At 46.8% G+C, this 22,815-nt stretch overlaps 1 protein-coding gene and 1 long non-coding RNA gene across 2 annotated transcripts; both read left to right on the plus strand.

The window, feature by feature from the left end:
- Positions 1–4,772: 4,772 nt before the first annotated feature.
- KLC2 (kinesin light chain 2) lies at positions 4,773–19,041 on the plus strand. Its single transcript, XM_080984646.1, has 15 exons — positions 4,773–5,026; positions 5,803–6,033; positions 7,696–7,768; positions 9,009–9,231; positions 10,052–10,139; positions 10,462–10,563; positions 11,471–11,644; positions 12,445–12,544; positions 13,148–13,197; positions 13,307–13,380; positions 14,181–14,289; positions 14,791–14,940; positions 15,148–15,272; positions 15,616–15,676; positions 16,589–19,041. The coding sequence occupies exons 1-15, from the start codon at positions 4,778–4,780 to the stop codon at positions 16,667–16,669; spliced, it is 1,890 nt and encodes a 629-aa protein (XP_080840772.1). The 5' UTR covers positions 4,773–4,777; the 3' UTR covers positions 16,670–19,041.
- Positions 19,042–20,843: 1,802 nt separating this feature from the next.
- On the plus strand, positions 20,844–22,815 carry LOC308465228. Its single transcript, XR_013980373.1, has 2 exons — positions 20,844–21,066; positions 21,669–22,815. It is a non-coding gene; the product is annotated as an uncharacterized lncRNA (long non-coding RNA).

Here is a 22,815-nt window from a genome sequence, read left to right on the forward strand (position 1 = left end):
TTGCGTTTCCAAAAAGATGGGGTGGGGGGTGGGATGGAGTGGGCAAGGACAAAACCTCCTTAAATGGAGGGGTGAGTTTTCCGAACCCAGGAGAATGAGGAATGTGGTTAGAGGGGAGCCTTGTAAGGGATTCCTCCACACAACAAAAAAAAGGCAGGGTTGGGTATTCAGAAGTTGGGGGGGGGGAGCTAATTAGACACTCTTTTAAAAGGATGAGGGCCTATCTAAACCAAAAGGGGTTCCTTCCACCAGCTGGATGAGGAGTTGGTCAAGAGGTGAGTCCTCTCAAGACAAGAGGTACTCAAGAAAAGGAAAGAATTATTCCCCAAAAGGAAGGTAGTTGGTTAGGTAAAAGAGGGGACCCCCTAAGTCCCTCATAAACACTGAAATGTCAGAAGAGGCTTTTGCAAATCTTCAGCTAGCAGGAATAGAGTAGAGGGAGAGAGAAGTTATTAGAGTTCTCTCGATAAAAAAAGAGTGGAGGGGCACTATTGTAGCAAGGGGCTGCAGAGTGTCCAAAATATGGGACCTAATGTATTGTGTGTATCTTCGGGGGGGGGAGTGAGGATACCTTGTGTGTTGATTTGAGACAACCCCCCTTCAAGGAAAGGGTGATGGACATAAAGTGTGGCACGCTTCTCCCTCCCTCCCCCAGCCACAAAGTAATCATGGATGAAAATGCTTCTGGAGTTGAAGTAGAGAATCCCCTTTAAGATGGTGGAGTTTCAGAAACTTTTACCCCAGAAAGAAGAGATGGAGGCCCCCAGGAGAGGGGGGGTTTATACAGGTGATGTCTGAAAGTGAGAAGATATTGGAAGAGCAGGAGATCCACCTGCAGAAGGGCATTTGCTGGGCCACCAGAGAAGAGGAATGAAGACTTGTATACATCATTGCTCTGCTGTAGTGACTCTTATATTGCCATCTATTTTTTAAAAAATTTGAATATATAATAGAAACCACCTTGGGAACTTTGATTAGTAGGCAGGTATAAATACTCCTAAATAAAAATAAATAAAAGAGCAAGGAGTTCCTTTTCAAAAAGTGAGACAGGTGTCTAGGGAGGTGATGAAGGAGAAGGGAATCACCCTCCTTCCTGCCTTACCATAAGAGGGTGGGAGGCATCATTAGGATCTCCACAAAGTTAAAATAGAGGTTAAGGTAGTACCCTACCTTCAGTATGATCAAAGAGAGGAGAGACTTCATGTACCTTGAAGGAGCACAGTCAAGGCCTGCAGAGGAGGAAGGAGGCATGTTGCTAACTGGTTGGGCAAAGACGGCTGAGAGAAAAGGAGGCATGGTGGGTTGGTTAAGAAGTTGGGAAAAGAAAGGGTGAAAAGCAGGAAGATTGAAACCCCCCCCCCAGATAAAGTAGAGGGATTCTGCAATGCCTCAAAGGCATAGAGGAGGTAACTCAGTCAATGAGATTATCCTCCTGAAGGTTTAAGGGTGGTTGGAATAGGTGAGAGGGGTGAACCCCATAATTCATGAAGACTACCAGACTGAAGATCAGGCTAGGGAGACAACCCACTCTGTTTGGAGATGAGGAGAAGATGAAGCAGATAATATTGAATGAATTTGGATCATCCCTTGAACATCAGAGGACAGAAACAAGCTGGGTTAGGGGGAGTGGAACCCCAACTCTTTAAAAAATAATAATCTGTGAAGGCCTCAGAGTCAGTACCATTTTAATGCTCTGGAAAGAACTCAAGTATAGGGGGAGAAATTTGAGAGGGTGGAACGACAAAGTAGTCCCATGTCCCCCAATTCCCAGAAATAATCCAAGGCTAAAAGGAAGAGTTTCTGGACAAGAGGTGTTTTAATAGGCCAAGAATTCTGGAAAAGGCACATAGGAGGCTCTTGAGGGCTTGGCTATATCTCCCTTGCATCTTACACTTGATTTTGGAGGTGCTTCTTTACCGTTGTGTGGGCCTAATGTGTGTATGTATGTATGTATATGTATATATGTGCACCTTGAGCCTGTGTGATCATACAGCAAGGAAGGGCCATCTGTTCAGAAGTTCAGGTCTTGTTTCTTCCTTTTTTTCTTTGTTGTGTTCTTCATCAGAAATCCTGACTATCCAGTTTCTTGAAATGACGGACATGCTTGTAAAGAGGGATTTCCTTTAAAGAAAATCAAAGATGAAAAGAGTACAGAGGTCTCTACTTTTGCCCTAAAAAAAGCCCCAGAGTGGAAAATCAAATCTGCAGAATACTTTACAACTGAGGTGGGCGGGTTTGTGTGAAAGAATAGATATGCAAAGCTTCCCTGCCCTTTGTGATGTGGAGTGGATGGGTGGATATTTCTTGTGTTGCCCCCCCTCCTTTTTTTTGCTTCTGTACCTGGCCTAGGTAAATAGCAGATCCTATAAAATGGGAGATACTGCCCAAAGTTCCTTGAAAGATTCTGAAACCTCTGGCTGAAAGCATTTCCTTCCTTATTTCAAGGGGCGGGGATGTTACCTTGCACCAGTCCATCATTCATCCTTTCCCCTCTCCTCTTGATAAAGAGAATGTTAAAAGGGCAATGGAAAGGAGATTGAAAATAAAAGGGTAGGCTGAGAGGGATAAATCCTTTTATAAACAGATATGACTGGGGGGGGGGGGACACAGAGCACACTTCATTCATATTTGGGCAGGGGTCAGTGCAGTTCTCATCATTTGGATACAAGGACTTCTGAGTTTCAGCTCTTTTTCAGATCAAGTAGAGACGGGCAAAGTGAGTTATTAGAAATGGCAGTCTGGTAACTTAAAGGGAAAAGAAGTGTGTCTGGTTCTATCCTGCGTGGGAGAGGTTAAAGCGATCCCTATTGCGCTGCGGCTTCGGTTTGGTTTGCTGGGCACGGGACTCCACGCCGCATTGCGTCTCGATTGCTGGGGCCTGAGCCAGCCACCTACTGGGGGAGCCGGGAAATGCAATGACAGCCGGACAGGAGGAAAAAGGGGGGGTCGGGTTTCTCTGCCCCTCTTCTCTCCCCACCCCTCCCACTTTTCCTTTCCCTCATCTCAAAAATGGTAGAATTAGAAAAGGTTCGGAAAAGGCCAACTGAGAAGATCAAGGGGGGGTGAAGTGACTCCCCCATGAGGAAAAATGCAGCATTTGGGACGTTTTGAGCTTGGAGAAAAAAACCGAGGAAGAGGTGGCACGATAGAAGTTTAGAAAAATCATACCTGGCGTGGAGAAAGTAGACGGATAAAAGTTTTTCTCCTTCTCTCATAACGCTAGAATTCGTGGACATCCAATGATGCTGAATGTTCAGTTGGGGGAAAAGAAAGTCCTCTTTCACGCTGCGCATAGTGGAACTGGTACTCGCTCCCCCAGGAGGAAGGCATGGCAACCAACTTGGGTCGCTTTGAAAGAAGATTGGATAACTTCATGGAGGAGAGGGCTATCAGTGGCTGCTAGCCATGGAGGCTATGCTCTGCCTCTAGAGCATGAGCAGGCAAACTAAGGCCCGGGGGCTGGATCCGGCCCAATCGCCTTCTAAATCCAGCCCACGGGTGGTCCGGGAATCAGCGTGTTTTACATGAGTAGAATGTGTCCTTTTATTTAAAATGCATCTCAGGCTTATTTGTGGGGCATAGGAATTCATTCATTTCCCCCCCCCTTCAAAATATAGTCCGGTCCCCCACAAGGTCTGAGGGACAGTGGACCGGCTCCCTGCTGAAAAAGTTTGCTGACCCCTGCTAGAGTCAAAGGCGGTGATTCTTCCTAATACCAGTTGCAGGAGAGAGTGCTCTTGTTCTCAGGTCCTGCTTTGCAGGTTTCCCATAGGCATCTGGGCAGCCACAGTGAGAACAGGATTCTGGACTAGATGGGCTGTTGTCCTGATCCAACAGGCTCTGATGTTCTTTGATTCCTGAATTGCTGGGGGGGGGGTGTCCAGCTGCACCTTCTGCCAGACCTTTTTCCTCATTCATGATGGGGCTGTGACTCATCGCCCCTGTGTTGTAACTACAACCATTCCAAAGTTGAACTCGAGCATACCTAACAGGTTCTGGTGCTCAGCCTGGCCTCACCCTGTGCCACATCCTCGCCGCAGGTATGCAAAGCTCAGGTGTCATCTGGGTCACTTAGAGCACAGTCTTTTGCACTCCAGAAGTCAAATCCCACTGTGGTTGTTTGATGGTAGGGCTGCTCCCTTGTGAGTATGTTTTAGGATTGCTGCCTAAGGGTACGAGTGGCTCCCCCATGTGGGAATAGCAGGTAGTAATGTTCTTTCTCATGTGCCTACGCTTTAGAGTAGGGTTTCCCAAACTTGGCTGTTTTTGGACTACAACTCCCATCATCATCATCACTGACCACTCATCCTGCTAGCTAGGGATGACCTTCCAACAAGCCTTTTAAATAGAGATTAAGAACCCTGTTTCCATCTATATTAGAACTGTTTTTAAGAAGTTCTCATTGTTTTATTGCTTGTCTGTTTGCCACCATGGGCTCCTTGGGGTGGAAGGGTGGGGTGTAAATTTAATTAATAATAATAATAATTACTTAATCCATAAAAAATCACTTGTTCACATGCACTCGTATACCAGCAAAAGTCATGTATTTCCTCTAAGACAAAAAAAACCAACTTGTGTGATGCTTCTGTGCTTCCTTTTTCAGTCTAACCTACCTCACAGGATTGTTGTCAGGAGGGGCCATGTGTGCTACCTTGACCTACTTTGGGGAAGAGTGTGATAGAGCCATCATTATTAAAACAAATAAAACAAGCCTGGTTTAGTGGACCTATTCCAACTCTCTCCACCATATTCTTTTCTTTCTCTCTCTCGCTTAGTGATGGCGACCATGTTGTACCCCCGTGAGGAGAAGCTGGAGAAGATGAGCCAGGATGAGATTGTGTTGGGCACCAAGGCAGTGGTGCAAGGCCTGGAGACACTGCGCACTGAGCACCACTCGCTGCTGTCCGCCCTTCTCGACACCGTCAACCGGCTGGAGCAGCAGCACGAAACAAGCGCTGCCCAGGAGAAGGCCAGCCTCTTGCGCAAATCTCTGGAGGCCATCGAGCTGGGCCTTGGGGAGGCTCAGGTAACAGCCACTAGTTCAGGGATGAGGAACCCTGTGGGCCATTTGGATGCAGAGAAATGGTAGGAGGAACCAGCTGGGGAACCACAAAGGGAAGAAGGCTGAGAGCCTGGGAAGTGGTGGTGGCATAACGATGAGTGGCCAGAGGGAGAGGACTGGGAAGAGGAGCTGAAGCGGTAACAGGGCTTAGTGAGCTGGGAGAGTCTGGCAGAGAAAAGCTCAGAATCAGAGACAGAAGCTGAAGCAGGAGAGTGGGATGAGGGAGGCCAAGAGGCAGAGATAAGTCAGGCTGGTGAAGAGTCACAGGTGTCTCTCCCTCCCACCTGCTGTGACAAGCTCCCCTTCCCCCTTGTCTCCCAGAACCAGAAGAGTCATGAAAAGCGTGGAGAGGTTGGCTGCATGCAGGAGCAGTCTCCGATTGTTTGGAAAAAGCCCTGGAGAGGATGAGATCTAGATGGCTGTGGGGAAGTGGAGACCTTTAGTTTTGTGGAGTAAGGCCTAGATGGAATGAATGGCTGCGCTCGTTAGGCCTGGCACTCAGCCAAGTCTGCGGATATCATGTTTTTACTAAAAAAGAGTTAACGCCAACTTTCAACTGAGTGACTTACTGACTGGATCACTCGGTGCCTGCTGAGCTGACTGGGGTTGATGGGAGTCCCAGCAGTATCTGGAGGGCCAGAGTGTCGCTAACGCAAGGGTTCCTGGGGCTTTGACACCTGTATTCCCTTTCCTAGTTGGAATTTCACAGGCCTGTGTTCACACTAAGTCTCCGGTTACAGGTGATCATTGCCCTCTCCAGTCACCTGAGCGCGGTGGAGTCGGAGAAGCAGAAGCTGCGGGCTCAGGTGCGGCGCCTGGTGCAGGAGAACCAGTGGCTGCGCGATGAGCTGGCTGGGACCCAGCAGAAGTTGCAGCGGAGCGAGCAGTCCGTGGCCCAGCTGGAGGAGGAGAAGAAGCACCTGGAGTTCATGAACCAGATTAAGAAATTTGATGATGATGTTTCGCCATCGGTGAGCCTTCTCTTTTTCTTCTTCTGATTTCTCTCAACCCTACGCTCTCCTACTCATGACCCTCCATATTTAGAGAATGAGCTGCACTTATGATGTCCACCAACCTAGATGGCTTTAAAAGCAGGTGATCGGTTGCTTGTTTCCTGCCCTTTGCCCGAAGGTCCCAAGGCAGGTTGCAGCACTAAAACACAAGAGCAATTTAAAACAACTTAAAGGTAAAGGTAAAGGTACCGCTGCCCGTACGGGCCAGTCGTGCCCGACTCTAGGGTTGTGCGCTCATCTAACTTAAGAGGCCGGGAGCCAGCGCTGTCCGGAGACACTTCCGAGTCACGTGGCCAGCGTGACGAAGCTGCTCTGGCGAGCCAGCACCAGCGCAGCACACGGAAATGCCGTTTACCTTCCCGCTATAAAGCGGTACCTATTTATCTACTTGCACTTAGGGGTGCTTTCGAACTGCTAGGTGGGCAGGAGCTGGGACTGAACGACGGGAGATCACCCCGCCGCAGGGATTCGAACCGCCGACCATACGATCGGCAAGACCTAGGCACTGAGGTTTTACCCACAGCGCCACCCGTGTCCCTTTAAAACAACTTAACATTATACAAATAAGGTATGTCTTAAAAGCACAGAACTCAAGTGTCAAAGGCCCCTAAACCTCTGAGGGCAGAAGAATTGCCAAGGTGGCCTCCTTTGCCATTCTCAGCAGCCGAGAGAGATCTGTAGGGAAGGAGTATTACAGGAGTATTACATTATTACAGGTATTTGGGGCCTAAGTCATGTAGGGCTTTAAATATTAATATGAGCACCTTGAATTGGATGGAGAAACAAACACAGGCAGACAGATTTGTGAACGATAAGGTTACCAGGCAAAACCATACCTCTTCTCCCAGGCCTTTGGCTTTTAAACTGGGGGGGGGGGGGAGTATTGCTTTTATTTACTATGTTCTGTACTGCTGTTGTGTTTTTATATTGTAAACCACCCTGTGATCCTTGGATGAAGGGTGGTATAAAAATGTAATTAATAAATAAAATAAACCTCACAGTGGCTGTGTTCTTCCTCCACTGTCCTTGTACCTGAGAGAGCCTGGTATCTGTGTACAGTTCTGCTCACCTCACCAAGAATATTGTAGAGCTGGAAAAGGTGCAGAAAAATGGCAACAGAAATGATCAACAGGTTGGAGCAACTCTCCTGTGAGAAAAGGCTACAACGTTCGGGGCTTTTTAAGTTTAGAGAAAAGGCGAGTAGGAGAAGACATAATAGAAGTATATAAAATTAGGCATGGAGTGGAGAAAATGGGTAAAGAGAAGTCCCGCTCCAGCCCTCTCAACAGTAGCATCTACCTTAAATCAGGGGTCAAGGAACCTGTGGCTGTCTGGATGTTGTCAGACTCCCATCAGCCCCAGCCAGCATGGACAATGATTAAGGATTATGGGAGTTGTAGTCCGGTAATATCTAGAGGGCCAAAGGTTCCCCCATCCTTGCTATACATGAACGTCAGCAAATTGGGAGTGGAACACTGCAGGTTTGGCAATCCCCAAGGACTGAATCAGAGGTGTCAGCTTTGGTGATTAGGATGGTGCTGGGCATTCTTACCATTTCCTTTTGCCTTCGAAATGGTAGGAGAGTTTCAATCCCTGATTGTCTTTTTTCTTTCTGCCCAGGATGAGAAGAATGGGGAGACGGGCAAAGACTCCTTAGATGATCTGTTCCCGAACGATGATGACCAGGGACAAGGTGAGCTACCTTGGGTTAAGTAGACCATTCTGATCCAGCAAGTCAGTTTGTACGGCAAGGAGTCAGAATACTAGAGATAGTGGCCTTCAGATTGCAGCATTTTAGTCTAAGCTGTCAATAACTGCATGAGGACTAGAAGGGAGGGAACATCTAGAAGGTCAGGAGTCCCCCCACCCTCAAGTTAGATGATCACAGGTACAGGAGTAAAAAGTACAAGACATGGACAAACCCTAAAGTTGTTAGAATTCCACCAAAATTTGAGGAAACTAAAAATGTTCAGGGTTGTAGGCAGTGCTAGTCCTCCTTGGGGTAGACCCATTGAAATTAATAGACATGACTAACTTAGGCCTGTTAATTCCAGTGGGTCTACTCTGAGTAAAACTTAGTTGGGCATCACCCCATGTCTAGCAAACATAAATACTTTTCAATATCTCAACCACAAATAGGTTGGTTAATATACTCTGACAGAAGAAAGGAATGATCATTTATTTATTTGAAAGCAGTTTTGCCCTGCTCTTCGTCTGAAAAGGCTGCTAGAGCAGTTTACGTATCAGTTAAGTCGTGGGTTGACATAGCAGCCGGCACAGCGATTTCTTCAAGTAGCTCTTTATTATGGTAAGCTGGAATAGAACTGACTGCGAACAGCTCAGCCGGCCTGTATTTATAGGCAGCCGGCTGTCAACATTGTAACCACAACAGCCCAGAGTTCCCGCCTAAAATAACAGACGCGGACCTGAGTGAAAACTATCTACAGACCTGAGTGAAAACTATATACAGTATCCCCCTGTTGGCCCAGGGTGAAACTACACTACATAACAGTATCAGTAGCAAACAAGACAATCCCTGTGCCTCATGTGTACAGCATTAAAAGACCCAACACAAAGTGAAAAGGGGGAGGGAAGGGAGAGGAGAGGAGAATATACAAACTCAGGCCCCTTGTCCCGTGCATTTACCAAATTCTTAGGCTGACTTCTCTTCCCTCACATAGCTCTTAATTCCAGCCATGAAACACTGTGATTATATAAATTCCATAGGATGATGGTGCATTATGTGGAGAAGTCTGCTAGCTCTCTGTCCTAAGCCTGCCGCCTATTCATTTTAAGTGTGTGTAGGTGTTTGTGTTTGCAGGTGTATATACACCTGCTTTGAGTGTGTATGTATAGCATACTGAAGAACTGCTTTGTGGAGGGTGTGGGCAGCAGATCCCACCCCCTTTGATGATGCCAATGTATTTCTGCAGGGCAGACGCATGGTAGTGGAGACGCAGCAGCCCAACATGGTGGCTATGAGATTCCGGCACGGCTGCGGACACTCCACAACCTGGTGATCCAATATGCTTCCCAGGGGCGCTACGAGGTGGCTGTACCGCTCTGCAAGCAAGCACTGGAGGATCTTGAGAAGACCTCAGGACATGACCACCCCGATGTGGCTACCATGCTGAATATTCTTGCTCTGGTTTACAGGTGTGAGGCTTGGCTGACTTGGGCCAGGGGACTGCTTTTTGACCTTAGATCTAACTTGGACATGCAGAGAAAGCGTGTGGAGCTGCCCTGCTGAGACTGTATCACTTTAGGCTGCCGTTACTGAATTGCTTATTTGCAGGCTCTCTTATGCTGAAAGAATAGAAACTCAGAAAAGCTCCGTGTATTTGGAAAGTTAGCTTGCCAGGAAGATGACTAGCTTTCCAAGTTCCTTGGAGAACAGTATTCAGACGTGATCAGAAGCCACCCCCTAGCCTGACAATGTGCAGTCTAGAAAGGACTGTACCCCATGCCTTTTGTGTACTGTACATTCAGATGTGGGCTTTTATAATTTATTTTATGTTCTTAATAGCATTTATAAATAGCTTCATATACTGTATATATTTTTAATTTGTACAGTATAAAAATGAAAAATATAATCAGAACAAATGTACAACCTGAAACCAATAAAACAACAGTCTAAAGACTTGTAAAAGCATATTAAAAACAAATGAAACAAAAATTCAGAGCATTCAGTTACATAAAAATGGGCCCAGTCTTATGGGTCAGGGAAAGCCACTCAGCTCCCTGGCCACAACCTTCTGCACCAACTGCAGCTTCCGGACCAATCGCATGGGACGCCCTGCATAGAGCTCATTACAGTAGTCCAGTCATGAGGTTCCTAACGCATTGAATCACAGTGGCTAAGCTACCTCTGTCCAGGAAAGGACATAGTTGGTGCACCAGCCTAAACTGGTAATAGGCACTCCTTGCTTTGGAATTCTCTCTGGCCAAAATAATAACTTATTTTTCTTCCTGCTAGGGACCAAAATAAGTACAAGGAGGCTGCTCATCTTCTCAATGATGCCTTGGCCATCCGGGAGAAGACCTTGGGAAAGGACCACCCTGCTGTAAGCACCCTGATTTTTTGCAAACCACTTTGAGGTCTTTTTTTAAGACAATCAAGCAGTGTATAAATTTTATTAAATAAATAAATCATTTCAGCGCCTCTAGCAGAAACCATTTGGATGCTTGAGGTTCCCCCTCCCCCTCGATAACGATGAGGACTAGCACCTTAGATCTTCTCTTCGCCTCCTTTTTCTTTAATGGATCACCTTTGATTCTGAATCTGCTAGCCTGCTGTGATAACCTGTTTTGAAGTAGAGTTCTGAGGTTCACACAGCAATCATATCCCAGAGTTTTGAGTTGTACAATGTACCTTTTCATCCTTAGGTGGCTGCTACCCTCAACAATCTGGCCGTGCTGTACGGTAAGCGGGGCAAGTATAAGGAGGCGGAACCGCTGTGCAAGAGGGCTCTGGAGATCCGAGAGAAGGTACTTAAAGAAGGCCGCTACAGGCAGCAATACTTGGGGCATATCCCCGCCCCGCCCCCCGTTCTTTCTTTTTCTGCAGAAAATTTGCAGTTTCCAAAGTTCATCTGTTACAATGCATGGATGCTAACTATGAACACAATATAAGGCAAGCTTCTCAGTGATCAAGTTTTTAGCTTGTTCAAGTGAAATTAACATGGTAAATTAGATCACTTTCTAGGATATCATAATGGTTTCCCAATGCAAACTGAAAATTTTCTGATGCAAGTTACCCTGATCTGCGTGGGGAAAATGTTCAGGATATAAACAAATAAAATATGAAACAAAACAATACTATTAAACAAAACAAAATGCTGGAAGATCTGATAAGTCCCTGGCCTGCAGAGCCATTGCCTGTGGGCTATGGCTTCACCCTCCCCACTCCACACACCTTTGTTGCTGTTCTCTTGTCAGGGATCTTCATCCCCACCCTTTTGCTCAAAGTCATATTCCCTTGACAAAAATTGCAATACATGCACTGCGCTTGTTAAACAAGTTGCTTCTATTTAACCCCGTCTCTTCCAGGCTGTCTGTTTCCCCACCCCCACCCTGCTCTTCATTGTCTGCTGTCCTCCTTTATTCAGAACACTGAGGACTAGAATCTTGTTTGGAAGAGTGGCCATATCTCAGTGGCAGAGCATCTGCTTTGCATGCAGAAGGTCCCAGGTTCAATCCTCAGTGGCATTTTCAGGGAATGACCCCTGCTGCCAGTCAGATGGGATGAATAGCCTGATCTGGTTTAAAGTAATTTCCTATGTGAAATTGATGGTTTGGGCGATCGGCACTGGGAACTGGGATTTGGCAGTAGCATGGACAAACTTTGCTTTCTTTCTTTTTAAGTGATCAGTGTCTCCTCTTCCCAACCTCCCAGGTGCTGGGGAAGTACCACCCAGATGTGGCCAAGCAGCTCAACAACTTGGCTCTCCTTTGCCAGAACCAGGGCAAGTACGAGGAGGTTCAGTACTACTACCGCCGCGCCCTGGAGATCTACGAGTCTCGCCTCGGGCCAGACGACCCCAATGTGGCCAAAACTAAAAACAACCTGGTGAGAGGGGCTGATTGGAAAAGTCCAAGAGAAACCTTTGGGGGTGTGGGGATGGTTTAAGCGGGGGGTGGAATCTATTCTAAGCAGTTTTCTTCCATGCCAGATTTTGGTTGGACTACAACTCCCATCATCCCCCGACACCTTAGCCAATGTTTAGGGATGATGGGAGCTTTAGTCCCAGCAACAGGGGGCCCAAGGCTGAAGAACACGGATAGCATGCTATAAAGTTTGTATTAAATGCTTTAAAGTCCGTATTAACTTTGTGACATTTAACAGTATGATGTTTACTGTAGGGCTTGGGGTACACCAGCCCTCCGGATGTTGTTGGACTACAACTCCCAGCAATCCCAGCCAGCAGGGAGTGATGGGAGTTTTAGTTCAATGTCTTCTAGACAATGGCAGCTTCTGTAGCCCCTGATTTGCACAGTGCTCATCAGTTACATCAGTGCCTTTGTGCCGGGGGGAAGAAGGGAGGCAGGAAGGCAACTTCCAGGTGCCCCTGGAGCCCTTCCATCCTCCTCCCCTGCCTACCCCTGATTGGTGCCTTTCTGCTGTTTTACTTTGCAATCATTGGCCATGCCACTGGAAGACAGGTTAATCCCCTGACTGACCACCTGGGTTGAATAATGGTCTGTGCAGTCCGCCTCTTCTCTCTGCAAGAGAAAGGACAGCACTTCATAGAGTTATGCTGCTAGTAGAGAATCCTGGTGTATGTAACATCCAGCTTTTGCTAGGCATCGATGCTTCCTGATCCCTGTTGCCACAGCCTGTTCCTCTGACCTCAGAATATGCCCCCACAGGCCTCCTGCTACCTCAAACAAGGCAAATACAAGGACGCTGAGGCCCTCTACAAGGAGATCCTGACCCGAGCACACGAGAGAGAGTTCGGCTCAGTCAATGGTGAGTGCAGAAACAGGTGGTGGGACCTCATGTGTACAGAGAAGGGTTGCTTCCTTTTATTTTATGCATTTCAGGTGCGGGGCAGGAAAAGACACAGCTGGGACAAAATGGGGGTTGTGGCTGCTATCAATCAACTGATCAGGGGCACCTCTAAAAGCATACCCTTTGCTAGCACTGACCATCAGCTGATTGGCAGGGCTGGCAAATCACTGTGCCTTTGCCCACGTGGTTTTAATGATTTTTTTTGTTATTACATTTCTATCCCATCTTTCCTCTAAGGAGCTCAACCTGGCAGACACAGTTCTCCCCTTTCTCCCCCTTTTTCCTCACAGCAACCCTGTGAGGTGGGTTAGGCTGAGAGAGCGTGACTGGCAAATTGGTTGGTGCGTTGAAATGTGGATATTTCATAACCCTCCCCCCCTGAGTTTTATTTATAACAAATTTATGTCAAACTTTTATTTATAATTATGCAAATGTACAAGAAATATTTTTAATGTCCTGAGGAGTCCCACAAGGTGGACTGATGGTCTGCCCTGGTTCAAGGCAGGTTCTTCACTGCTGTAAGTTCTTTTCTGTTCTTCCCCCAACCACCGTTCTTTGTAGGAGAGAATAAGCCGATCTGGATGCATGCAGAAGAGCGAGAGGAAAGCAAGGTACCTCTGCATTGGGAGGGAGAAGGGAACCCGACTTTCCCCTGGGGGTGGATCCAAGCTATCTGACACACTCCCTGCCCTTTAACCTTTAACCTTGCCTCCCGCTTAGGAGAAGCACAAGGAGAAAGACAGCGCTCCCTATGGGGAGTATGGCAGCTGGTACAAAGCCTGCAAGGTGGACAGGTAAGGGGTAGCCCCCCTTTTCTTTTTTTAAAGGTTTTAAAAAGGTTGCTCCTGACTTTGAGTTGGGGCTAGGAGCTTGAAATGAAAGAGAAGCCAGAGGCTTAAGAAGAAGAAGAAGAGTGAAATTGCTGCTGCTGCAAGTTAAGGCTGACGTAGTTTCCTTATTTCACAATGGTTAGGATTCATTGACTGTCTTGATAAGACGAGTGAACTTAAGTACATAAGAGGAGCTCTGCTGGATTAGGTCAGTGGCCCATCTAGTCCAGTATTCTGCTTTCACAGTGGCCAATGAAATGCCCATGGGAAACCCGTAAGCAGGATCCAAGCACAAGAGCCCTCGCTGTTCCTGTGGTTTCCAGCAACTGGTACTTAACTGTGTGATCTAACAGGTGGCTTTTACAACTTATCATTTAAGATAGTTTCTGCATAAAAGAACCAACGCAAGTACAACAGTATTGGCAACAGTAATGCAGAGAAAAGGCTGGAGCAAAGTGTAGGAACAGCATTGGTGACCTATTGCTGGGCAAAGCAATCCAGTGGTTTAAACTGAGACCATATTTTAGCCCAGTGTGTCTGTCTTAACACAGTAGCTTTAACTAATTTAACTGTAATTATATTAGAACAGTTATAAGATGCATAAATGACAATTGATTGAAATTAATTTTTTTCAAAGACACAAAGTTGACCATTTAATGGAAACTTTATTATGTGAAAAGTTCCTTAAGAGGACAGCAAAAGTGCAAGGGGTACAAAGAACGCTCTTGACCTATCTGTCTTCGCATTCTCCTTTCCACCCACAGCCCCACAGTCAACACGACTCTGAAAAGCTTGGGTGCTCTCTACCGGCGCCAGGGAAAATTGGAGGCTGCAGAGACGCTGGAGGAGTGTGCCCAGAAAACCCGCAAGCAGGCAAGTGCATCATGGTGGTTGGCGGTAAAAGGATAGGCAGAGCTCGCCCAGGTGTTAGGCAGGGTGAGGCCGCTGCCTCAGACAGAAGAAAACCCCCAGGTGGAACGCTCACGGGTGTCCTGCCGCCATCAGTACTGATTTGGGGCAAGATCGCAGCCATTTGGAATGAGATCTCACCCAAACTCATTCAAGATCTTGTGTGCTCCGCAAGATCTCGAGTGATTTTGGGTGAGATCTCTCCCCAAATCAGCACTGATGGTGGTGCTATTTTGATGCGGCAGGGTGTGCAGTGGCGACAGAGCAGGCAGTGGCAGCAGAAGCAAGGCAAAACAGCACTTACCGTTTCACACACACTGCCCCTGAGGATAGGCAGTGTTGTTCCAGCAGTGGGACGGAAATGTGTGCTGGGGGATATTAAAAAAATTCTGCTCCCCCATGCTGGCTTAAATAGGCCATCTAGCTCTTGGATGCCCCAGTAGATAATTTCTGTATTCCAACTAGGGCATGGACGCTATTAACCAGAGCAAGGTTGTAGAACTACTGAAGGATGGGAACCGCTCCGAGCACCGATCAAACTGCGAGGGGGTCCTCAGCTCCAACAAGTGTGAAAATGGGATTGACCCAGAAGACAGAGCGGCTGAGTGGTCCGGGGTAAGAAGCAGCAAAACTTTACAAATTAATCCTAAAATGAAGGACACTTCAGTGCAATCCTATCCAACAAGGTGTGGGGAGTCTTTGGCCCATGGGCCCTGTGTTTAGGCTTCCCTTCAAGGAATGTGGTTGGCCTCTCTGGGAACAGGATGCTGATTTAGACATTTGGTGCTGATCCCTTGTCTTCTTTTCTCCCTGCCTTCCCAGGCTGGCTCCGGAGCCTTGCGACGCAGCGGCTCCTTTGGGAAGCTGCGTGACGCCCTGCGACGAAGCAGCGAGATGCTGGTGAAGAAGCTGCAGGGGAGCAGCCCGCAGGAGCCCCGGAACCCAGGGTAAGTCTTCCATCTAGTGGCTCTGCTTTGGGACCTGGGGTGGGCAGGATGTGCTGCAGACCCAAGGTCTAGCCAGCCCAATATTTTTTATTATTGTTTCAGCAGTATATAGCTAGCTGCTTTTCTCTGGAGAAACCCACAACCAGGGTGTGAAGGCAACACCCTTAGTGAATATCAAAAGGGGCTGTGTGTCAACTGCCTTGCATGCAGAAGGTCCCAGGTTCAATCCCTGGTATCTTCAGGCAGGCCTGGGAATATCACATGCCTGAAACCCTAGAGAAGGCCATAGATCAGTGACCAAAAGGCCTAACTCCTTTGGCACTTATATTTTGTCTCCCTGCAGGATGAAGCGGGCCAGTTCTCTCAACTTCCTCAACAAGAGCGTGGAAGAGGAGGCAAGCCAGGTATACACACAGACTGCAAATCACAGCCCGCCTCTCTCTCCCTTCTGAGTTGTTTCTCTGTTGGGTAGGGGAAGGAAGTGTGGTTACTGAGACATCACAGGATGTTCTTTCCCAACCACTTCCAAAGCCCTGATTGAAAGGGCAGAGCAGGGACCCATCCAGAAGCACACCAGGCAACCTCATATACAAGGGATAGTAATTTATGTTGCATCTCTGTAATGAAATCCAGTGCAGATGCGCCACAGAATTGTCCACCTCTAGCAGAGGCTGATTGGGAGAAGGCACATTCAGATCAAAAGATCATGCAGAGGCACAGCAAACAGACTCATCCACCCAAAACTGGGTGCTTTAGATCATGGGTAGGCAAACTAAGGCCCAGGAGCTGGATCCGGCCCAGTCGCCTTCTAAATCCAGCCTGCAGACGGTCCGGGAATCAGTATGTTTTTATATGAGTAGAATGTGCCCTTTTATTTAAAATGCATCTCTGGGTTATTTGTGGGGCATAGGAATTTGTTCATTCCGCCCCCCCTTCAAAATATAGTCCGTTTCCCCACAAGGTCTGAGGGACAGTGGACTGGCCCCCTGCTGAAAAAGTTTGCTGAGCCCTGTTTTAAATCTTTGGGAGCCTTCAAGGCAGAGGTAGCCAATGCAGTGTTCTCCAGATGTGGGAATACAACTCCCATCAGCCTCAGTCAACATAGCCAAGGGCCAGGGATGATGTTTATAAAGCCCTGGCTTTTGAGTGGCTGGCCTATTCTACAAAAGTATGCCTTGCACCCATAGCTCCACCCACTGGCATGTGTTGTTGTCCCCATGAATGGTTGCCCACAAGGCAGTGCAGCCCTCTGGCTGAAAAAGGTCCCCCACCCCTGCTCTGACATGTTGACCATTGTCTCCCTTTCTCTTTTCCAGGCATCCAGTAGTCTATCTGACAGCCGTGGCCTTAGCGCCAGCAACGTAGACCTCTCTCGGCGGAACTCTCTCCTGGCATGAGGATCAGCTTGGCCTGCACCTACGTTGCATTGTTGAAGACCTGGGCCACATCCGACCTTCTGCCTTCTCTCTCTCTCTCTCTCTCTCTCTCTCTCTCTCTCTCTCTCTCTCTCTCTCTGTGCTGCTCTGCCTGTGACCACTTGCCCCCATGTCTAGCAGCAGCAGAATCGCCCACCCCCTTATTACAGGGATGTCCAGTCACAATTTGCCCTGTGTGGAGCAGTGTGCACTTTCTCGCACACTTTCTCACACATGTGCATGCACTCACGCATGCACACACACACAGCCTATGTCTTCCTCTCCACTGCAGCATGCTGCTGTCACCCTCGTTGTTGTACTTTGCTACTGGAAAAGAAACTGTAGTTTGCTAGGGTGAGTGTGGCTCTTAACTCTGCCATCTGTCCATCTCCTCTGCCAGCAGTTTAGCTTCTTGTAAAAGATAAGGTGATCCCACCTGCGCCAAGGAACCCCTAGGCTGCACTCCTCATGCATATAATGTATGCACTATATGTTTTTTCAAGTGCCCCCTTCCTGTGAATGCTAAGAATGTATCTCTTTTGGTGGGGAGGAGGAATCTGTGTCTTTCAGAACCCCCCCCCCAAAAAAAAATATGAGTGGGCAGAGAGAGGCTTCTTACAGTGCTCCTAAATAAGCAATGCTACGCCCTACTGTAGCAAACCTCTGAGAGAACTGTGCCTGGGCTGAATTACCTAACAATTCAGTTTGATTTGTTTGTCCCCAGAAGAGGAAGAATTGCAGTTCCCAGGGCATCTACAGTTACCCTTTGCCATGTGAAGTCTCTCTTTTCTTTTCCCGCTATGGTCTTCTCCCCATCTCTTTGCTTTGCATTCTTGTTTCGGCCTCAGGGAATCGCTGTTCCTTTTCAAAGTCCCAACCCCCCCTTATGCACTTCTTCTCCCCCATTTTTTCTCTTCTTCTCCACCCAACCTCCCCAGTCTCTACTCTGCCTATGTACAGCAGCCTCTTAAGAATTCTTTGACTTTCCATAGCTGTTTTGCCGGGTTGGGGCTGTGTCATTTGTGCACAGAACAGCTGTTGCCAGTTTTGCCCTTTCCCTCTCCAATCCCCCTAAAATAGTTTAGGGCCAGGGGAAGAAGGCAGCTGTGGAATCTAGCTCCACAGTTTCCTGTGTCATGGATGCTGGTGCTGTCACGCTAGCAAAACTACCACCCACTCTCTTCTATCAACAAAACTTGACCACATGGCATTTGCTGTTTCCCCTTCCTTCTGAACTGAGCAATAGCAAGGCATTGTGAAGCAGGAATGGCTGGCCTTCAGCGCTGGACGTTGCACTTTCTGGGTCATTCTACACTGGACAACAAATTTTCCTGGAATATTTGTCTCTGTTTCTATCAGACCGATGCACGGGAGTGCAGTGTAGGGGACTTTGGATTCCAGGCATTTCCCGTCTGCTGGGAGGAGTATGGCATTGGGAGCATGAAGATATGGGTGATGGACGGTGGAAATTAAAGTTCTTCCTTGTAATAATCCCCATAAATCAGTGCTGGAAAATATTAGCCCAACCCCTCACTCTATCGTGTGACCTTATTAAAAATCACGTTAAGACCTGTAAACACTATAAATGGAGCTGCCTTATTTCCTGGTGAAGGTTTTAAGCTGCAGCTGCAACCTGGCATGTGTGGCGGAAGAGTAAGGAATTTGAGCCATTCTCTCAGTGGCAGCCAAGCTTGCCCCCTCCATGTGACGTTGGACTTCAACCCCAACCAGCCCTGACCATTGGACTTGCTGATGGGGAATTGGGAGTCCAGCAGTGCTTGGGGGGAGATCACCACTTCTGTTCTAAATTGACCCACCCCTCCAGGAGAGCTTTCTCCTTTGAGTCTGCTGCTATCCTAGAGTTTCTAGGCCAAGGATCTGTGTGCCTTTTAGTAGCTGTTTTAAGAGGTGAGCATTTCAGTGGTTGCAAATTCTCCATTCTGCCTCGGTCAGGAGGCAAACTCAGCTGGCATTGCTCCTTCCTGCACAGCTATTAAAAAGCATGGGTGGGGGGTCCTTGCAGTTTAAAGCTGGCGACTTTAATTTGCCTCTTCATTAGTTGCTCTCTTAGCTCAGTATTTAAGCGAGAAAATGTTATTTAAACCAACAAAAAAAGACAATAATACAACCAGGCCCTCTCACCTGACTGTATCCCTCTCTTTCAGGAAAGTACATACAAATGGGCAGGGCCCAGAGCGACTTAACATCGAGTGAGGGGGGTGGGGGTGGATAGCCTGATAGCTGCTCTGGGGTGGGATGGGCTGAGATGAAGGGAATAAATGGGATGGGGCAAATTTTGCTCTGTATTTAATGATGTTGCTGTAGAAAACATAATAATAAAAAAATGAAAGCTCCTTACTGTACCTGGTTTTCTCTTTCCTGCTTCTCTGGTAGTCAACTTTGCCCCATTCTTTCAGGTCACATCCACACCATACAGTTAAAGCACTATTATTCCACTTTTAAGTGTCATGGAGAATCCTTGGAACTGTAGTTTAAGTGTGCTGAGTAAGTAAGGTAGCTCTGGAAGGTCAAAACTCTTAACAAATTACTGCTCCCAGGATTCTTTGGGGGAAGAAGCCATGAGTGCTATAAACTATGTGTGGATGTGACCTTTATCGCAATTGTAAAAGCCATCACTGTTTCACATTCCCAGCATGTTCACACTCCTGTCTCAGCAACGTCTTTGCTGACTCGGTCACGTCCACAAAATGGAAGATGGCAGGATCCCCAGGGACTTGCTCTGTGGGGAGCTGGCTTCAGCCACCAGGCCCATTAGCAGAGCCAATTGCTTCCAAAGATGTCTGCAAATGTGACACGAAGGCTGGCAACATTAGCCCTGCCATGTGGGAATCCCTTGCAGTTGACCACAGCTCCTGGAGACAGACAGGTTGTGTGTCCATAGCAGTGAGCAGAGGAGGAATGACCACTGGGAGGAGCGCAGAGAGAAGAAATACCACATTGTGCCTGCATCAGAAGAACTGGATGCCTTCATCTGCCTAACCAGCAACAAAACATGTATCTCATGTATTTCATCTCTAAAGCCACAGCAAGCACTGTAACTCTCACAACAGTTTGGCTTCACACTTGAAGGCGCTCTCTTCCATTGCTTCCCATGACAGGTGGATGCCAACAGGGAACGGCTGCCAACAAGGATCAGCTGCCCTGAGGAAGACTTAGTTGGAGGCAATTGTGTGCCTCTGAGCATCTTACAGCAAAGAAGCTGACAAAGGGGTGGGCGGAGAGATAAACTGGATGATTCTAGAGAAAAGCAAGCCATGAGTTATATCGGTTGACAATGACTATACAACTTACTTTACTTTGGGTGTTAAAAGTCCTGTAGAAAAGTGGGATGTACTCCTAGTGGGGTGGGTTGCTGACCTAGGAGTCTTATCTGGTGCCTCCAAAGCTTTTGTAGAACACCCCCTTTCCCATTTTAAGTCCTGTTGCTATTACTGAGGCTTAATCCCAGGAGAACTATATGGAATTATGTATAGAATTGCACCCTTTGGGCAAGGAAATGTGTGTATAAGGAACTCTCAACTTATGCACATTTAACGTGTGCACATTCAGCTTTATGTGCTTGGCAATTGATAAAAAATAAAAGGAGGTGGGCATCTGGGATGGGGGGGGGACTGCAATCCCACCTGCCATTGCACCCAATATGTTTTGACTATATGCAAATTTGGCTGAATTTGCTATCCCTGGGACGTAACCCCCACATAAGTTGAGAGTTACCTGTATGTATGTGCATACACACACACACACACACACACACACACACACACACACACAAAGTATCTCTTCTCATTCTTGTGTTCATAAGGCGGGAAATGTTCCATGACCGAGTTTGAAGCCTTGTACTCTAACAACATTGCAAGCCTATATGGCAGTAGTTCTTGATGACTAATTCTGACAGGAGAGAGAGGCTATTGTACTATTAGGTTTGTTAGTCGCTTTTCTCAAAGAATAACCCAAAGGGACTTCAAATAACTTATTGGGAAGGGTCTGAATCAGGTAAATTCAATCTGGGTGTCAACGGACTCTTTGATTGGCTGAAGCCTCCAGTCAGTTGGGCTTTAACTGAGAGAGACCGTTGAGATTTTGGCAGTTGATGAGTCGGTGGAAATAAAGTGGTTGAGGAGGGAAATGTGAGGGAATGCGACCAGAGAACGGCTGAGGGGGGTGGGGGTGGGGATGGATTAATAATGGAAAATTAATAATATATTAGTGATCAGTGTGTTGTTAATGCTTGGCTGGTAACGGTCTGTGGGAGTTATTGGCTGGGTGGAGGTTTAGGGGATTTGGCCTGAGGTAAATTCCACTTAGGGGCAACAGTGGAGTCTATAGAAACTGTTGTCAAGCATCTCTAACACCCCAATGTAAATATAAGTATTCCCCTATGTATACAGTATCCCTTCACTAAGCCAACAATCTTAAAAATTCATCCTGGCTCTAGGGTTGGCATCCATTTCATGCCCAAGCACCCACCTGAAGACCTTCTTTGCTCAACAAATCTAAACTGAGAGCTTTCCCAGTTTGCATTTGTACTGGAGTTGCTTTAAATATATTTTTATTGTTTTAATGACATCTTGTTTGTCACCCTCGGCTCCTTTGGGAGGAAAGATGGGATATAATAATCATAACAATAAACACACTCTTAAGAGGTTTTGAAAACATTCTGAGTAAATTGTTGGCGGTAGAAAATTAAAAAGGAGGATAGATCAACTAAACTTGGGTTATACAATTGAGGTTGAGTGTTGGCATTCATCTCACGCCTAAGCAAACTATCCAGAAACTTCTGAAGACCTTCTTTCAGAAAACCTTTAAAATGAGATCTTCCCCAGTCTGCATCTGACTCAGAAGATAAAATACAGGGACTTGCGTGCATTGTAGATGGTAGATTTTTAAAAGGCATTCCTCACTTTCAGCTTGAAATGGTACAATGTTCTTTAGCACTGCCCTTTTTTAAATTCTGTTCCAGATGTGAGACGTATTTGAAAGCTGCTTTGAACTGCTGAAGGAAGAGTGGGATCTAAGTATTATTTCTTTAAAGGTGGTGCATATCCTACTGTGCTAATGAGATTTAAAAATATATATATAATAAAAATATGAGTGCCATCACACAGCCCCCACTAGAACATTTGTAGCGCGGCATCACAATCCTAGATTTGTGTGAAGTCAGGGCAGGTTAGCAGAGGAAAAAAGATGGCAGGTTGCACCAGAGCAGTGGTCGTAGCATGGGAGGGAGAAGGGAGGGACATAGAGGGGGAAAGTGGTTGAAAAATTTAGAGTACAGTGACAAGAGAGTTGGGAAAGGCTCTGCTGTTCTAGCTTTTTTTGGTGCTAGTTTCTCTGTTGTATCCATCTCTGCTGTTTAGTTCCTCATGTATTTCACTCCCGGTACCATGTGTTGCTTTCAACATGAAGTCCCAGATTCAAAGTAGTAATTTTAAATAGATATCTTAACAAGTAAACACCCATATATGTGCAACATCCACCAGCTGCACTTAGCCTGTTCAGTTAGAGATTAACTGACAGGCTTCCTCTTAATATTCCATTCATCTTAAAGTGACACTGATGTTATAAGAATTTAAGGTCTCAAATATATAAATTAAATGTTCATAAATTTACAAGCCAAACACATAAGAATGTAAACCATGTGTCTGAAATAGTACAGGAGAACAATCCTGAAACCATTTTGACTCTCCCAAATTGACTTCAAATGTTTCTCTGCGAGGAGGAAGGAAATGGGAAAGCCTCTCCATTGTCTTTTGCTTACCTGTCTTTAGGGCATCTTTGTGTATGAATAGGGTGAGCCTGTGACCTGGATTCAGGAATTAAAGTATTTACCATCAGAAAAGAATGGCCGGGCTGCCCAAGTAAGCAATCACTGGCCATTGTCAAGTATCCTGGCAGACAGGATTTCTGTTGTAGACCGCCTCCTTCTGTGATGTATGTATTATGTTTTGGGGGGTGGTCTTGAGCTACAGGGTGGACAATTTCAAAAGTCTATATAAGGGCTTGCACACCTTTGTTCGGGGTTCCTCCTCCCTCCTGCATGTGGTGAGTGAGGACCCTGTTGCAACAGTTTAATAAAGATCAGGCTTACTAACTGCTTTGCTTCTCAA

Source organism: Podarcis pityusensis, assembly GCF_964106645.2.
Source record: "Podarcis pityusensis genome assembly, chromosome: 16".
Classification (NCBI taxonomy): Eukaryota; Metazoa; Chordata; class Lepidosauria; order Squamata; family Lacertidae; genus Podarcis; species Podarcis pityusensis.